Raw genomic sequence first — 17,684 nt, 5'->3', positions numbered from 1 at the left:
TTCGTCTCTTTGTGTTGACACAAATGAGCTGGTGTTAAATTTTTTGCAAATGTAAGGCATCTGATGCTACAAGGCATTTGTGTTTGGAAACTCAGAGTTAAAATCTCTTTCAAAACCCATCATTCTTTGGTTGGAGAAAGAACCAGAGGCCAACCACAGACTCTGCAAGTTAGTCAGATGTCTGCATACAGATTCCCAGAGTTCATTTCTCCTTTCTAGGCGGAGCCCCATTGCCAGAGATTCCAGCAATGTCTCCATCAAGGTCCATCAGCAGCCCCTCAAGTGGTCCTGGCTGGCTTCTCTGATGACCCTAACCCATGATGCCACTGTTCCTCTACTCGAGGAGGCTGGGGTCAGCTGTTTTCCTTTTAACATTCAGGGAGATTTTCTCATAGAAAGCCAGAGTTCAATTACAGAAGAATGGAAGGCTTAGAGAGTTGACTCACATTCTTTGTCATGTGTCTGCTGCATCTCTTTAAACCAAAACCAGGATGTGTTCATGATTTTAAAGGCAGAGTGAACACACTACCTACATCAACCAGGAATACTTTCAGCTGCAAGTCACAGAAGACACATGAAGAGTCCTTAAGGAATAAAGACAAGAAGTCTGGCAATTGGCAGCCTGAAGCTGGGACAAAGGTTCAGAAATGTCATCAAGGGACCATCTGTCCCGCCCCCTCTTTCTGTTCCACCCACCTGAGTATGTTGAGACTTCATCTCATGTCTGTCTCCTCATGGCTGTAAAATGGCTGCCACAGCTCCACACATCATGTCCATGTTCAAGGAGAGAAGAAAGAGAAATGAAAGAAGTGCCAGCCACTACCTCCCCTTTCAATCAAGAAGGCCAAAAACTTCCCAGATGCACCAGAGCAGATCATGCCTGCTCTCACTGGCCACAACTGTGTTACAAGGGAGGCTAAGAAGTCTGGTAACTAGCAAAGGAAACTAGGGCAGATATTGCTGACTAAGATCAACATAATTCATCACCAGGGGCCAGGCACATTGTCACAACAAAGAAAACCCAGGCTCTGTTAAGTAGGAGGAAGGAGAACAAATATTAGATAGGAAGTCCAGGGCTGGACTTTCAGCTGCAAGTCACAGAAAACACATGAAGAGTCCTTAAGGAATAAAGACAAGAAGTCTGGCAATTGTCTACATCAAATGCAGATGTAGACGTGTCAGGGAAAAGCATTAGCATATGGAAGAGAAGCTGCAAAGTCATGCAGAGAAGCTGAGAGGAGAAGGGTGTTTTATTCAAGGTTCTCCAGAGAAACAGAACCAAGAGGATGGGGGTGTGTGTGTGTGTGTGTGTGTGTGTGTATAGTCTTAAAATAAAGACACATATGATTTATTTTTTAAGAAATCAATGCACATAACTGTAGCAACCAGTGAGTCCAAACCCTGAAGTGTAGGTCAGCAGGCTGGAGACCCAGGAGGAGCTGCAGGTCTAGTCCAAACTGTATCTGCTAGCAGAATACCTTCTTGCTTGGGGGCATCAGTGTTTATTCTTTGAAGGTCTGTGACTGATTGGATGAAGCCCACTCAGATTACGAAGGGTCATCTGCTTTACTCAAAGTCCGCCAACTTAAGCATTAATCTCGTCAAAAAACCTCACAGGAACATCCAGAATATGTTTGACCAAGTATCTGGGGTAGCATGGCCCAGCCAGGTTCACACATAAGATTAACCATCACATGGGGAGACAGTGAGGAAAGGAAGAGGTGGCAAGACTGAGACACAAGTTGAAGGGGACTCTATAAAAGCCATATGAATACATACATACATATTGGGTTGGCCAAAAATTCATTCAGATTTTTCTGCAAAATTTTATGTATGGGCTTCCCAAGTGGCGCAGTGGTAAAAAACCCACCTGCCAATGCAGGAGACACAGGAGATGCGGGTTCAATCCCTGGGTCAGGAAGAGCCCCTGGAGGAGGAAATGGCAACCCACTCCAGTATTCTTGCCTGGAGAATCCCATGGACAGAGGAGCCCAGCGGGCTGCAGCCCATGGGGTCAGCACAGAGTTGGACACGACTGATCACAACACCAATATGTGTATAACTGAATCACTCTGTGTGCACCAGAATCTACCACCACATTATAAACCAACTATGCTTCAATTGAAAAACTGTGCTTAATTGTTTAAATTTTAAATATAGAAAAAAAAAACTAGGTGAGGGCAGTGAAGAAACAGCATGGAAGGGCACAAACTTGCAACCACTGGATAAGTAAGTCCTGGAGATCCAGCGCACAGGAAGGTGACGATAGACAACAGTGCTGTTGAAGACAACGTCAAACTAAGAGACTCAAAAACTGAAGTATCCATACCACAAGAAAAGAAAAAAACTTGCAATTCTGTAACATGATAGAGGTGTCAGCTAACACTGCGATGACAATCATGTCACAATATGTAAATGCATCAAATCAACGTGACCTACACCTTGAACTTGCACAGTGTTATATATTTCAATTTTTAATGTATCCAAAAACTAACTTTTAAGCTAAATGGCCCAGCCTGGGCCCCTCAAATTGTCAGAGCACCCAGGTGCCACTGGACCCACTGCGTTTTGTGCCCACGTTGATGGAGGAGATACAGGACCACTAGAGACAGAGGTTATGGGGGGGAAAGCCGCCTACCCCCAAGGAATGCACAGAAACCAGCATCAGGGCCTTGCACGTCCATCGGGCATGGAATTGGATGCTTTACGCCGAGGTTCGCATCCTTAAGAAATACAGAGGCTGCCGCTCACACTTAGGATGCTTGTCTGTGTTCACTTACGTGATGATCTTGTCTTCTCGGGACCAGCCAGTCCATCTCTGAATTTAGAAACCAAAGATGTTCCTGCACTCTCCTCGGTTTCAAGTCAGGTCCAACTTGTAGTCAACCAGACTCTCTATTTAGATGAAGCCAAGAGGTACAGTGGTGTATTAATAGAACGTTACAAAATGTTCCTTTCAACAGCACAGAGATTTGCAAGCCCAATCTTGGGGAAAAGGATCTTAGACATTCAGGACAGAGTCTCACTTTGACAAAAGAAGACGTTGGTCAGCGGTGCCAAGGACAGCCTGACTTTTTACAACCCCGTGCTCTTTGCTTCTCCCACTCACAGACGCGTTTACTGGCCCCCTCTCTAGGATCCTAACGGAGGCCTTGGAGATTAATTCCCATCTCCGTGAGGAAGGGAGCGGGGAGGGCTGCTGGCAGGGGGCCCGTCCCCGGGGCTGTAACTGACCACGTTTCTTCTATTTATAGGCTTGCCGCAGCCCTGTCCACACAGCTGCTGACTCTGGACTCAGCTGAGAAGAGCGATTTGGTTTTAACACACAGGCGACAGCACAATGTCGGTCTCTGATCGCCTTCCCGATTACCCGGTCAACTCAGATTTTGTAAAGAAATTAAAGTCAGCCCTGGAAGGCAGGGATGAGGCGAGACTGAAGGACTTGATCTGCGCTGACGTTCGGCACGTGGACGCCGTGATAGAACTGGCCAACGATGACTGGATGAAGGACCCCTCTGCCCAGCTGCCCCCCGGGGTGCTCGTAGGTAACCGCCACGAACCTGCTGGGTTCCCCACTGTGCACACGCGAGGGGTGGGCTCTTGAGTGTGGAGGGCAGATGGTTGAAACAGGAGAATGATACATGCCCAGCTCTGCGATTATTATTTATAAGCATACATACGTGCTGCCTATATTGTGTATATGTATATGTACATAGCATATACCTGTGTGTATATACAGTATGTATCATAGTATATATCTGTATGTCTTAGTATGTATACACATATTTACTACGTATATACACAGTATTCATATACATATACTACATTGGCCAAAAAGTTCTTTCAAGTTTCTCCATAGCATCTTAGGGAATACATAATATACATAGGTGCCATGTATATAAATATATATAGTATACATATAGATAGATATACATATAGTGTGTAGTATATGTACACACTATAAGTATACATATGTATATAATATGTATATTGATATATGCTATGTATACTTATGCATGTGTGTGTTAGCCACTCAGTAGAGTCCAACTCTTTTCAACCCCAAGGACTGCAGCCCACCAGACTCCTCTGTCCTTGGAATTCTCTAGGCAAGAATACTGGAGCCAGTTGCCATTCCCTTCTCTAGCAGATCTTCCCAACCCAGTGTTCAAACCCAGGTCTCTCACATTGCAGACAAATTCATTAACATCTGAGCCACCAGGGAAGTCCTTATACATATGCACACACACACAGTATATATCTGTGTGTTACACAGGCCGTAATTAAAGTAATACCAAAAATTTAAAAAGAGAAAAATTAAACAGTGGCATCCGCATCCCAGCACAGCGTCTCCTTTCATTTCTCCACTCTTTCTCCGAGCTGGCCTGTTTGCATGTGTGAGTTTCCTCGACTTACAATCATGGGGGAGATATAATTTTGTGCTCTGCTCTATTGAGTTAATATACCTAAAGTGTTTTCCATGTTGCTACCTGGTCTTCTTAATTTCAATCACCTATTGAGGTGATTAACCACGAAATACTTACACCAAATTCCTACAAGAAGGGACTGTGCGTTTACATTTTTACCATCAATAATGCTGCAATTACTGTCTTTATTAGCATTCATATGCTTTTTTTCTTATTCAGGGTTGTGTCCTTAGGATAAATCCTTAGGAGCAGTATTCCTGGGACAAGAATAAATTTTCCACATTGTTCTCTGAAAGGATTTCTATTCCATCAGTGAGTGTGTGTGTCACGTCCCACCCTGAACATTACGGGTGATTAATACTCACATTTAAATCTCCAATTTAGTCAGCGTGCCCTGGCCCTTCTCTAATGCCTGCTCACCCGCCCTCTCTTTACTGCTCAGGACCAAGTCTTATGCACAGGATTGGGTTTTCCTTGCAGACCTGTTCCCATGTGACTTGTCTAGTCAGGTCCTTGGGCAATATCTCCTTATGTCTTTATATCTTTTTTTGACATCTTGTAGGTCTGCTTCACATAACATAGATACAACACCATTGTCACACTTGCTGAAAATATTTTCCCTGACCTGAGATTAACTTTTAATTGTACCAGGCTGCTTCCCAGCTCGTCAAATGTGCCCTCCGCAAGCCTGTCTTGACTCCTAAGGGATATGCATGGCTCCCCTCCCCATGCAAGGCAGATTCGTTCCCAACATACATGTGTGAGTACACACACATGTGTACTATCGCACATATGTATACCATTGCACACACATGTACCTTCACACACACACACAAACATGTGCTCACTCATGTAGGCAGGTCACCAAAAAGGAACACACTGGGCCCTTGGAGTTGGCGAGTAGAGATGTAATGTGATGAAGGGCAAGATGAGAGCCCCTGGTACTTCCAGGCAAGATCAGAACCAGGCACTTCTGGGCAAGATCAGAGTTTGGCACTTCCAGGCAAGACCAGAGCTTGGCACTTCCGAGGGAGTGGTTATCCCTCTGCTCCTCCCTCCTCTAGCCCTCCTCACCCCTCCACCACCTCCGTGTTCCTTGTGCTGCCTTTCACTGGGGGTGTAAGCAACCTGCAGAAGGCTTTAGGGAGAAACCAGCTCCTGCTTCTTCTTTTCCTTGGTGTTTCTGATACCTGGGCCCCAGTCAGAGTAAGGGCCCAGCAACCATGCGCCCAGAGAGCACGCTGCATCTGTTCGGACCTAGCTCTGCCTGGATGGGCCGGGTCCTCACTGAGAACACACACTGTACAGGTATCAACCCAGGAGCCTGCACGGGGGCATGGAGGGGACTCTGAACTCCTCCCCTGCACCTCCCCCAGGAGTGCTGAGCTCTAGGTTCTGTATATGCCCTCCTGAGCCAGCCTGCCCACTGCCCAATGACCGCTCCTGGGGTGACTTGGTGAATCGCGTCCTCCTGGCCCCATGCTCTCTAGGTGCAGCTAAGGCCGGGCACTGCGAGGAGTGGGGAGGGCAGAGTATTTGCTCCAGGGACCCGTTCCTGCCAGATGGCCCCTGTGATCTGGCTTCAACGTTGGGTTGAAGGCTCAGCTGTAGGGTGTCAGCTCTTACCTCCCTGCTTGCCCCTTGAGACACAGGGAGTGGGGCTCTCCCAGTGCCTCCGGAGACCCCATCGCTTCCCTGAGCCCTGCATGCCTACTAGATACCCTGGATCCCCGGCACCTGCTTTCTGCTGGGATTCTGGCTGGAGCGAGTACCTGCTCCTCTTTCACAAACCTATCCCAGTGGGTTAGGGCTTTGTATATTTGAAGTCCCTGAGTTAAAATATCATTTCTTATTCTTTAACAACAGCTCTGTGTGTGTGTGTGTGAGTCACTCAGTCGTGTCCAACTATTGGCGGCCCCATGGACCCCACCAGGCTCCTCTGTCCATAGAATTCTCCAGGCAAGAACACTGCAGTGGGTAGCCATTCCCTTCTCCAGGGGATCTTCCCAACTCAAGGATCGAACCCGGGTCTCCTACCTGACAGGCAGATTCTTTTTGCCATCTGCATTACCAGGGAAGCCCAACAGCAACCTTGATTTGTTCTTTCTTTATTCACTTTATTCCGGGGTGCGCTGGGTCTTCATTGCTGACCACTGGGTTTCTCCAGTCTCGGCACACAGGCTTCTCACCGCGGTGGCTCCTGTGGTTGTACAGGGCGGGCTCGAGGGCTCTGGCTTCAGGAGTTGCTCTAGGACGGCTCTGGAGCGCAGGCTCAGCAGCTGTGGTGGACGGGCTTCTTTGCCCCTTGGCCTCTTGTCATTCCCTTGGAATCTCCCCTGACCAGGGATCAAACCTGTGTCCCCTGTATTGGCAGGCAGATTTGTAACCACTAGACCACCAGGGAAGTCCAGTCTGTTCCTTTGATTCATTTATTAAACAGCATAACTGTTTTCACAATAGGACACACGGTCAGTGCCACACGTTAATATAAATTACAGGTAACATCGTACTATTTTAAATAGCTAAATCTCTCAGTATTAATAACATGTTTTTATTAATCCAAGATAAAAATCTAGCCTCTCCAACAAAAAGTAAAATATCATTTATTTTCACATTGCTGATTTCCTGCGCCATCTTCATTGTCCCCACCTTTTTACTGCACACTTGAAACCAGTGAACTTTGTGTGGAGGGGGTCCTGTTCCGCCCCACGATGGGCCTTTAGGTTCTAAATCGCATCCATACATACCTGTCCCCACCTGACGGCACAATTCAAAAGGGCAGGGACAGGTCAGTGCTGCTGCCAGGCTGTCAGGACCTGGGCTTGCTCCGGGCTGTTTTCGGTTCAGGATGCTGGTAACTGAATGATTAAGCGTGTGGCCTCAGGGCACATCTTGTTACCCGTGATTTTATTGCAGGGGAAGCAGGCTGGGCTTGAACCGGGGGTGGAGATGCACGAGGCGGCTGCTGCTCCAGCTGACGTGTGAGAGTGGGGTTTGAAGGGAACGTGACAGGTCAGGAAACAAGATCTGGTTAGGAGGTGATGGAAGGCGGGTGCCCAGGGAAGAGATGGCAGGGTCTAAATCCAGGCAGTGGGCTAGATGAGTGACTGACAGAGATAAGTGACACGCTGAGAAACACTGGGAAGTTAGGGGGGAGCAGAGGACAGGGACACCAAGCCAGACAGAAATCAGAGGGATCTGGGATTGCGACGAAGTTTGAGCTTTTGCTGTGAGCCTAGGAGAATGAGGGGAGACTAGAAACGAGAATAGCACGCAGGGCGGCCCCAGGAGTGCAGAGCCCAGCCGCTGTCATTTCAGGTAGCCTGTCAGGCGCCTCAAGGAGCCCTGCAGTGAAAGGCTCCAGCGGGAAACTTGGGTTCGGCCACCAATGAGCTGTGTGGCCTCAGAGAAGTCACATTCCCTCTCTGAGTCAGCGCCTTTACTTGTAACTAGTGCGTGAGGTTTGATTAGCGCTTCCCGAGCAGAGGCCCCTGAGCAAAACTCCATGGAGGAGCTCACCTGGGATGCGGTCCCTGGAGACCCACGCTGATGCTGGAGGGCAGGGTACAGGCTCGCGTGGCTTCACCGCCGGCAGGGGGTTGGGGTGGGAGTCGTCAGGTGTGGGGGAGGGATTGGAGGTTTGCAGACACTCTTTGGGAAGTATGGTTTGGATCACTGTTGAGGCCCCATCCAGTCCCATGCTTCTCTCAAGCCATGATCCCCAAATCTCACTGTCTCCGTCTAAAATTGAATGAGGTTGCCTGTTTCCTGAGTATGGGAGTAAACAGGCTCTTTCCCGGGGGAGGGGTGATTGTGAGTCCTCGGGCAACACACCTCAGAGGAACAAGAGCCGTCTGCATTAAGACGTACGCGTGGGGGCTTTAGAATGTGTAGGTGAGTGGTTGGAACTTGGGGCGACACCTTGAAATGCCGCACGCATTGGGAATGGATACAGGAAAGAATTTCAGTTCTCCCAAGGAGGAAGGTGAAAATGAAGGGATGATGAGCAAGAAGACGGGCAAGGACCCAGCAAGGGGCGGGCTCTGAAGATGCCCCCAGACCAGGAGACACAGGGCCAAAGATCAGGCTGAAAGGCGTTTCAGGGAAAGCAGAGGCTCAATCATCCATCCCAAGGACAGCCCTGGTTGAAAGAACTCCGAGTACTGTTTACAGGACGATAATTTGCAGCAGTAAGATAAGTAGCCGTTCTTTCTGCTTGTCAACATAAATATCCAGGGACCATGTTTTGCTCAGTGAGATCCCCATGCTCGTGTGTGAGCTTATTACTCTTGCAAAATAGGGCAGAAAAAAATAATTATTATTTATTTCTGCAGATCCATGTCAGCATCCCAGTAAAAGCATAGGGAAAAGAGGAACCAGCTGGGAAAATGGTGGGAATGACGTGTTCTGGACAACCCTTCAGGTGTACATGGGGCCCCTTACAGAGGGCAGAGGGCAAAGGAACTTCAGAATTCAGCCTCGGCAGATAACAGGGCCAAGTGCCAAACGTACCTGCCCTGCCTGGCCATGGGGCAAAAGAGGGGTCCTCAGTCAGGTTTTCCCTTAAAGATGCAACTCACCTGTGCCCTTGGGAAGCCACCTGCTGTCCTGCAAAGATGTACCTGGGATGCCCCGTAGGGTGCTGGGAAGTGCATGGAGGTCTCTAGTGGGCCTTCAACCCCAGTTAGACCCAGACTGGTCTGCTATGAGGAACCAAGGAGGCTGTCCTGGAGCTGGGCTCTGTGTGTGTTTGTGTGTGTGTGTGTGTGTGTGTGTGTGTGATGAGGGGAACAAGCCTGAGCTCCAGTTCATCCACAATCTGCTCCCTCATCTTTCCCACCTACCCCCTCCCAACAAAAACATCCCCACCAGGACAAAACCCAGGCTCACCTAGACCTCCCCTTCTTCTAGATCCTGTAGAAGTCCACTTCTCCAGAAAGCCCACCCTGCCCACCCAACACACAGACCCACCTCCCCCCGCCACGAGAGCACAAAGCCCTCAGTCTCCATCTGTTACTGAAACACAAAACCTTGCTGAGCTAATCTTTATACCCACTGAATGTTTCATTCTCAAATATGACCTCCTTAAGATCAAGACCTTTGCCTGGTATCCAGAGCCTGGCAGAAGGCCTTAGCCCTGTGTGCGTGCTCAGTCATTCAGGCGTGTCCAACTCTTTGAGACCCCGTGGACTGTAGCCCGCCAGGCTCCTCTGTCCATGAGATTCTCCAGGCAAGAATACTGGAGTGGGTTGCCATTTCCTTCTCCAGGTAATCTTCCTGACCGAAGGATCGAACTTTCGTCTCTTACAGCTTCTGCATTGGCAGGCGGATTCTTTACCACTAAGCTATCTGGGAAACCTATGAAAGTGAAAGTGAAATCGCTCAGTCGTGTCCGACTCTTTGTGACCCCATGGACTGTAGCCCACCAGGCTCCTCCATTCATGGGATTCTCCAGGCAAGAATACTGGAGTGGGTTGCCATTTCCTTCTCCAGGGGATCTTCCTGACCCAGGGATCAAACCCAGGTCTCCCGCATTGCAGGCAGACGCTTTAACCTCTGAGCCACCAGGGAAACCTATAGAAAGGCTTCAACTCTGGGTGGCCCGCCTGCATGGGCAGGCCAAATTCCTTTGCTAACATTTACCCAGGTGGACAGTCTGTGTTTTCACAGACATACTTGGAGTGAGTCTTTCAGCAAAGAAATATTTGATTCTACTTTCTGCTAAAGCCAAGTCTGTGCTGTTCAGTATTGGCAACAGTGGAATTATTCAACCTCACCTCTTTGGAACACCTATCAGCTCACTGACTTGAGAGAGCACAGCAAGGGAGAAAGGATGGCGGGGGAGGGGCGGAGAGACCCTGCTTGCCCCCCAAAGGCATCAACTGTACAATTTGGTAACTGGCGTAATCAAACTACTTAAGAAACAACTGATTACTAATTGCTATTATTAAGGATGTCAGCATTCCATGATTTTGCTGCTGATGTATTATATACAAGTCAAGATGCTACTTGAATTCTTGATTGAAATAGAAAAACTAGAGGCATTATGTTGTGTTTGGGGTAATGGTATTTAAGCATCTGGAGGCAAGTTAAAGAAATACTAATTGGGTTTTTATTAAGAGAGCTCATGCCGCCGCACATATAGGTGCAGAATGAGTGCGGGTGAGCGTGGGATGGACAAGGGCCCAGTGGAGTCTGCCGTGGAATTCGACTGCTCACTCCATCAGCACGATGTTTAGCATGCCATGCGGTCAGGGCTACACCCACCTCCTTCTGCATGGAGGGGAAGGTCCCCCACAGAAAGCTCAACAGTTGATTGTCAGTTAAATAAGCACAACTCCCGCCTTGGAGGACTCACATTTGAACGAATGGCAAGTGCATGGGCATTGACAATGTAATAGACACGACAAGAGACTAGCAACGACATGACCTGGCTTCAAGCCTGGTGCTCCCACTATCTGTGTGGTACTTAACCTGTATAGTCTCTTCTTCTATCTGAATACTAATTTCCTCATTTGAAACTATTGGACTGTTGGGAATTCCCATGCAGTCCAGTGGTTAGGACTCAGCGATTTCACTGCTGAGACCCAGGACTCAATTTCTGGTCAAGGAATTAATCCCACAAACCACACAGTACAGCCAAAAAGAAAAAGAAAAAAAAACGGGATTAGTGGGGTCATCTCTCAGGGTGCTTCCAAATGGGACGAACTGGAGCTCCAAGACCAACATGTAGTGTTTTTGGAGATGGATGAAAACCCTGTTGCCTTCATGGGTGTGTAGAACGGGCCCCACTTTCATTGGAACCGTCGGCTCCAGGTCAGATGGGCAGGGAAAGTGTCTCCTGGTGAGAGGTGGGTTTATCAGCTTGACTCACCAAAGAGCAGCAGCCTTGCCCAGAGATGGCCTTGTTCTGATTGTTAGGAGAACAAGTCTGCAGACCAGAGCCTGTCTGTGCTATAACGAGCCCCAAGTGGAGACAATGACAGAGGAATCACGTGCAGTGAGGACTCTAGTTGGTCTGTGTTTTCCAAGGACTCCCACTTCCCCAGCAGAGAAAAATGAGGCTCAGAGAGGTTGAGTTCCACATCTCAGGTCCCACAGCTGCAGGAAGGGGAAACCCAGAGCTCTTCCCACTACCCCATCATGCCTATAATTGTCCTATGGCTGCATTTACAGACCGGGACACCAGGGTTCTCGTGTATTCCCTTACTGGGCAACAGTCAGTTAGGAGCAGCACACAAACCAGGTATGTCCCCTGACTTACAGTCGAGGGCTCTTGACACAGACCCACCCCAAGACATGTAGCCAGAAGATCCATGGAACACGTCCCCATGGAGGCCGTGACAGTTCTGAGAATTTACATCACATACAGGCATGCAGACACGACATCAAGAACACGGAGTCCATCACTTCAAATAACTCAGAGTATAAGAAACACTTTTCAAATAGTATTAAGAAATACTCTAAAAATAATAAGAATATTAAGAAAAAAAAACCTGGGTGAATGAGCGGGGTGTCTCAGCTGCAGAACAAAAACAAAAATGGGCAGCAGGAGATCAGTGATGGCGGCAAAGGATGGGGAGACACGGGCTCTGCTGTCTTGGCTGAAGCCCTGATCAGAGTGTGTGGGGGCAGGGAGACCCTGCTCGAAGCAAAATGAAATTAAACCTTTCTAAGTACTTATAAATCAGCACCTAATGACACTATCCCACCACCAGCCGGAGCATTGCTCTTATTACTTTGATTCACAAGCCAGGAAAAGATCCGGAATTATGCACAAATTATTGTCCCATCTTCTTAATTAACGCTGATTGCAAAATTCTTGCTAAAGTCCTTGCTAACAGACTCAATTATGCGCTGCCTGAATTGATTCACCCAGATCAAGTGGAATTTATTAGAAATACACTTTCCTACAATAACATCAGATTATCTTTGAATATAGTTAAATTATTTAGGAATAAAATAGTTCCAGCAGCAGCCCTTGCTTTAGCTTCAGAAAAATATCTCCCACCACCTAGAATGAAGATATTCCTTTGCTTTCTGCCAGACACACACCCTAAGCTCTTTTTTTCCCCAGAAGCAGGTTGAATCGCTGTGATGAGATGAGATGTATGCCTTCGAGCTAATGGTCCAGCTTCAAAGCATATGGGCAGGAAGAAAAATCCTGCAGGGTCACGTCTCAGCTTCCCCCAGTATGAACCGTCACTGCCTGTGGAACATGGCGAAATTGCAATTAGACTAAATCAAGATATTTTCAGAATCAAAATTGGGAAACAGACTAATAAAGACATAATGTATGCTGATGATGCACTTCTATCAGCATCGTTCCGCAGCACACTGGAGGGGTTTGAAAGAACAAAAAGAAAGGAAGCTACGAGGGAAGGTGCTTTTCTGCCTTTCCAGGAGGGCAATGGTTCCTGCAGTGGTACACCCTGTTCAGGAGAAACATTCCAGAGAAACCAATTGGAAATAGCAAATGCATTACCTGAAGCCTGGTACCAAATACTAAGCCCAGCAGCTGGGCATTGAACAGGGTCTGGGCTTGTCCTAGAGGCCATATCTGGGCACAGAGCAGGTGCGTAATAAATATTAACAGACAAAACAACATATGGAAGACAGTAAAAATCAGTTGGACTGTCCCTTGAAAGATGAATGTGTACTGATGGGCTGTGATGGAAAGGAAGGGACGGAGACAGAGGGAATGGAGTGAGCAGATGTGGAGCGCACAGCCCACCTCACGCAGGGAAATGGGGCCCGGCTGGAAACAAGGAGCGTAAGTCAGAGGAGAAGGAGGAATATCCGAGCGAGCAAGTTGGGATTGTATTGTGTGAGGCCACAAATTCTAGACATAGGTGTTTACATGTATTCGGAAACACAGTGAGGAGCCATTCAGCAATGGAATGAGATCATCTAATCTGGAAAAAGTTAAGTCTTGCATAGGTAGGAAGGATAGAGGTGGAGAGACTGGTGCCCTGAGACCAGCTGCAGACACCCACTTCCCTCCTCCTTTACCAACAGAGTCCCTGTGGCAACACAAGGTGTCCGGCTGGAGAAAGAACACCACCACTCCTCCCTTGAAGCCAGGGGTGGCCTCGTTCTCATCAATAAGGGGCCAAACGGAAGATCCAAGATGACAGAAGAAAGAGTCAGTGAATTTGAAAACAGATTAAAAGAAAGTATCCAGTCTGAAGATCAAAAAGGAAAATGATTGAAAATAAAATTAACAGGGGCTGTGGAACAACACAGATCTGATACGTTCGAGCAGAATCCAAGAAAGAGACGAGAAAGAGAATGGAGCAGAAAAAGGATTTATAGAAATAATTGCCAAACATTTCCCAAGTTGGATGAAAGATATAAATTTACAGATTCAAGAAGGTTAGCAAGGGCTCCCCTGGTGGCCGTAAAGACCCCTGCTTGCCAATGCAAGAGACACAAGTTCCATCTCTGACCTGGGAAGATCCCACACACTGTGGAGCAACTAACTCCATGGGCCACAGCTGTTGAGCCTGTGCTCTAGAGCCAGGGAACCACAACCACAGAGTCCATGTGTTGTAGCTACTGAAGCCCTCGTGCCCTAGAGACCGTGCTCCACAACAAGGGGAGCCACCGCAATGAGAAGCCCTCAGCTCAGTTCAGTTCAGTCGATCAGTCGTGTCTGACTCTTTGCAACCCCGTGGACTGCACCAAGCCAGGCCTCCCTGTCCATCACCACATCCTGGAGTTCACTCAAACTCATGTCCATCGAGTCGGTGATGCCATCCAGCCATCTCATCCTCTGTCATCCCCTTCTCCTCCTGCCCTCAATCTTTCCCAGCATCAGGGTCTTTTCAAATGAGTCAGTTCTTCGCATCAGGTGGCCAAAGTATTAGAGTTTCAGCTTCAACGTCAGTCCTTCCAATGAACACCCAGGACTGATCTCCTTTAGGATGGACTGGTTGGAGCTCCTTGCAGTCCAAGGGACTCTCAAGAGTCCTCTCCAACACCACAGTTCAAAAGCATCAATTCTATGGCGGCTGGCTTTCTTCACAGTCCAACTCACATCCATACATGACCACTGGAAAAACCATAGCTTTGACTAGATGGACCTTTGTTGGCAAAGTAATGTCTCTGCTTTTTAATATGCTGTCTAGATTGGTCATAACTTTTCTTCCAAGTAGCAAGCGTCTTTGAATTTCATGGCTGAAGTCACCATCTGCAGTGATTTAGGAGAAGCCCTCACACTGCAACAAAGAGTAGCCCCCAGTTACCAAAACTAGAGAGAAGCCCATACAGCAGTGAAGACCCAGCACAGCCAAAAATGAATAAATAACTTTTTAAATAAAGAAGTTTAGCAAACCCAAAGCAGGATAGACATAAAAGAGACAGGTGTGTGCCTGGTACCCAGATGCTCCACTGACTGTTGTTGAGTCAAATTTGCCATGAGAATTAAGAGCACATTTCACTGAGGTGAAGGGTCGAAAAGGTATGCAGAGAAAGAGATGCAATAACTTTCCTATTTGAGGTGCATGTGACTCTCCTGCCTATAAGCCTGCGATCGTTCCTTACTGAGTACAGCAAAGGCATGCAAACTGTCACCTGAGGGCCAGCTACCTGTTTTTATAAATAAAGTTTTATTAGAACATGGCCCTGCCCGTTTATTTACATATTGTCCATGCTGGCTCTCATGCTACAATGGCAGAGCTGAGTAGTTGCCACAGAGACTATAAGAGGCACAAAACCTAAAATATTTATTATCTTACACTTTACAAAAAAGGTCCAGCAGCCCCTGTCCAACAATGAACAGTCCCAATTTTATAGCTTGTGTCCGAGGACTTAAAATAAAATATGTACTGTGAACTAACCCACCCCACCATCTCTCCCAGCATCTCTTCACCCACCCTGTACTCCAGTAACTGGTCAATAAAGGTGCTACTCACAGCCCACTGCAGGTAGGGGGTGCTCCATAAAGGGCTTGCTGTGAAAATCGTCAGTAAACATTTAGAAACGTCTACAGCAACTTGACAGTTAACATAACACCCACATGTGTGATTACTGGACTTGGAATTCTGCCTTTTCTCCATTTGGGTTTTTTTTTTTTTTTGGTAATAAATTTTAATTGTATCCTGAAAAAGAATCACTCTATGACAAATTGGGACCAAAAAAAAAAAAAAATCCTTGGACTTCCCTGGTGGTCCAGTGGTTAAAATTCCGAGCTCCCAATGTCCAGGGTGGGAGTTTGAGCATCTCTGGTCAGGGAAGATCCTGTATGCCACATGGCCAAAAAATTTAAAAATCATTAAAAATTTTTACATCCCTAGTCCTTCAGCTGAGGTGGTTGAGAAACTCTGGTCTGCACCAGCCTCAGTGACACCGCCCAACCCCTCCCACCCCTCCTGGCCTTGGGACAGGCCGTCTCTGCTCCCCGTCTTCACCTGCTCTGACCACACGCCCACCCGTCCTTCCAGGTGGCCCAGTTCACAGTCAGGTGCTGTGGCCTTGCAGGGTGTTTGCTGGGCATCCACACCTGTGACAGGGAGGGGAGAGGGCAGGATGGGCAGAGGGGAGGTTGACCTGCGACCCAGGCCCCCCCCCCACATCTCAGCCAGACCCCAGGGGAGTGTTAGAGCTGACCCATGTCATGGTTGCCCCACATGAAGTCACCATGGCAACACCAGTCTCCCGGCTCCCTCGGTCTCTAGATCTGCCCCACTGGGAGCCGTCCCTTCTAGAAGGAGGTGGCTCTCTCCCCAGAAGGAGCTCTCAGCAGAGAAACAAGTCCTCCCTAACAGCAGCATCTGGGCAGCACACCTCTGTGTCCACCAAGGTCTAAGCCCTCAACTCTGATCCCCAGACCTGCTGCCAGTGGCTCGCTTTCTCCCAGGTCTCCACTCTGCCTGCCTGGTCTCCTAAGCGCCCACCCTCCAGACTGTACCTTGGGCCCCAGCAACACAGCGCTGAGGCCAAGGATGCTTGCCTCTTGCTCAGCCCAAGATAACAGGACCAGGTCCCCCAGCACAGGCCAAGAGAGGGAAACACACCCTCGGGGATCATAAGTCATCTTCTCCTTCAATTCCCTCTGTGCTTTGCTCTGATGCCACCTTCAGAAAAAGCCTGTCCCACCCCTACTTCTTGTCATTCTCATAACTTCCCTGATCCATTCTCATCTTCACACCTGGACCCCTATCCATCAGTGATCTCACTCCACTTGCCAGCTAACGGCTGTCTAGTCTTTCTCTCTCTTGCTAAGTGTAACCCTCCTTAAAGGCAAGGATTTCTACTCTGAATCTCTGAAGGCCTCTGGTACCTGAAAAATGCCCCGTACATGTACACTCAATATAGAATATTTCCAAATGGTGTAGAAATTCACCCTTCCACCTGCAAACTCTGAAATATCCGTTTCACTAAACTCTTCCAAAACTTGATTTTTAAAAAAACCATTCAGGAGACTTTCCTGGTGGGCCAGTGATTAAGAATCTACCTTCCAGTGCAGGGGACTCAGGTTCGATCCCTAGTTGGGGAACTAAGATCTCACACCACAGGCAACTGAGCCCACGCACCCCAACTACTGGGCCAGCATGCTCTGCAGCGAGCTCTCCGAAGCAAGAGAAGCCTGACTCCACAGCTAAAGAAGCCCCTTTGGGCCACAACTAGAGAAGGCCCATGTGCCGCAACAAAGACCCAGCACAGCCAAAAATTTCAAAAAATTAAAAAACCTTTCACAACTGGATAGATGAAAAAGATCTCTTTTTCTAACTTGCATTTCACATTGGTAAAATTGGATGTTGTGTACATGTTTAGCAGTCATTTCTATTCCTTATCATGCCTTTTATTTTTCTGTTGGAAATTCAAAGTTCTTTCTCTTTTTTTTTTTTTTTTTTTTTTTTTTTTGCAAACAGAAAAATAAGGTCAATGAACATTCAACCCATCAGACATCACTGGGCTGGCTTTGCTCTGTGCAGAGTTGCAAAACAACCAAGAGACCACCGGGCGCACCCCCCCTCCTCAACTGCAGGATCAGTAAGCTTCTCATTTCCAGGAGGGAGGTAAAGGATGATGAGGTATAACCATCAGACCAAGCCAACTTCAGGAGAGAAGCATTTTGCTCCCTGTGTGAGATTCATAAAAAACAATCAGTCTGAACAGGCAATTTGTCTCAAGAGGCAGGAGCTGCAATTTTATCATGTAATTAAATCCCCATGACAGTTGTAAAGAAACGCCATCACCTTTATCAGGGAGAGCTTCAATGGGCTGCTCTCCTGCACGGTTCCCCAGAGTCTGTAA

At 47.8% G+C, this 17,684-nt stretch overlaps 1 protein-coding gene across 7 annotated transcripts in view; it reads left to right on the top strand.

Moving 5' to 3' along the window:
• The first annotated feature begins 3,053 nt into the window (after window positions 1-3,053).
• Window positions 3,054-17,684, top strand: part of ASB18 (ankyrin repeat and SOCS box containing 18) — a 75,019-nt gene continuing 60,388 nt past the window's right edge. For 2 of the 7 annotated variants that reach the window (XM_055586541.1, XM_055586540.1), the window contains exons 1-2: window positions 3,054-3,174; window positions 3,255-3,545. In XM_055586541.1, the coding sequence (XP_055442516.1) occupies window positions 3,341-3,545 (205 nt within the window). In that variant the 5' untranslated portion in view covers window positions 3,054-3,174; window positions 3,255-3,340. Of the gene's footprint in view, window positions 3,175-3,254; window positions 3,546-17,299; window positions 17,462-17,684 lie in introns of those variants that run through there. The other 5 variants (XM_055586539.1, XM_055586534.1, XM_055586536.1 and 2 more) reach the window with 4 other exon arrangements.

The sequence above is a fragment of the Bubalus kerabau genome, chromosome 6, assembly GCF_029407905.1.
Source record: "Bubalus kerabau isolate K-KA32 ecotype Philippines breed swamp buffalo chromosome 6, PCC_UOA_SB_1v2, whole genome shotgun sequence".
Lineage (NCBI taxonomy): Eukaryota > Metazoa > Chordata > Mammalia > Artiodactyla > Bovidae > Bubalus > Bubalus kerabau.
The sequence above is the reverse complement of the archived record's forward strand: the minus strand, read 5'-3'. Positions and strand labels throughout refer to the sequence as shown.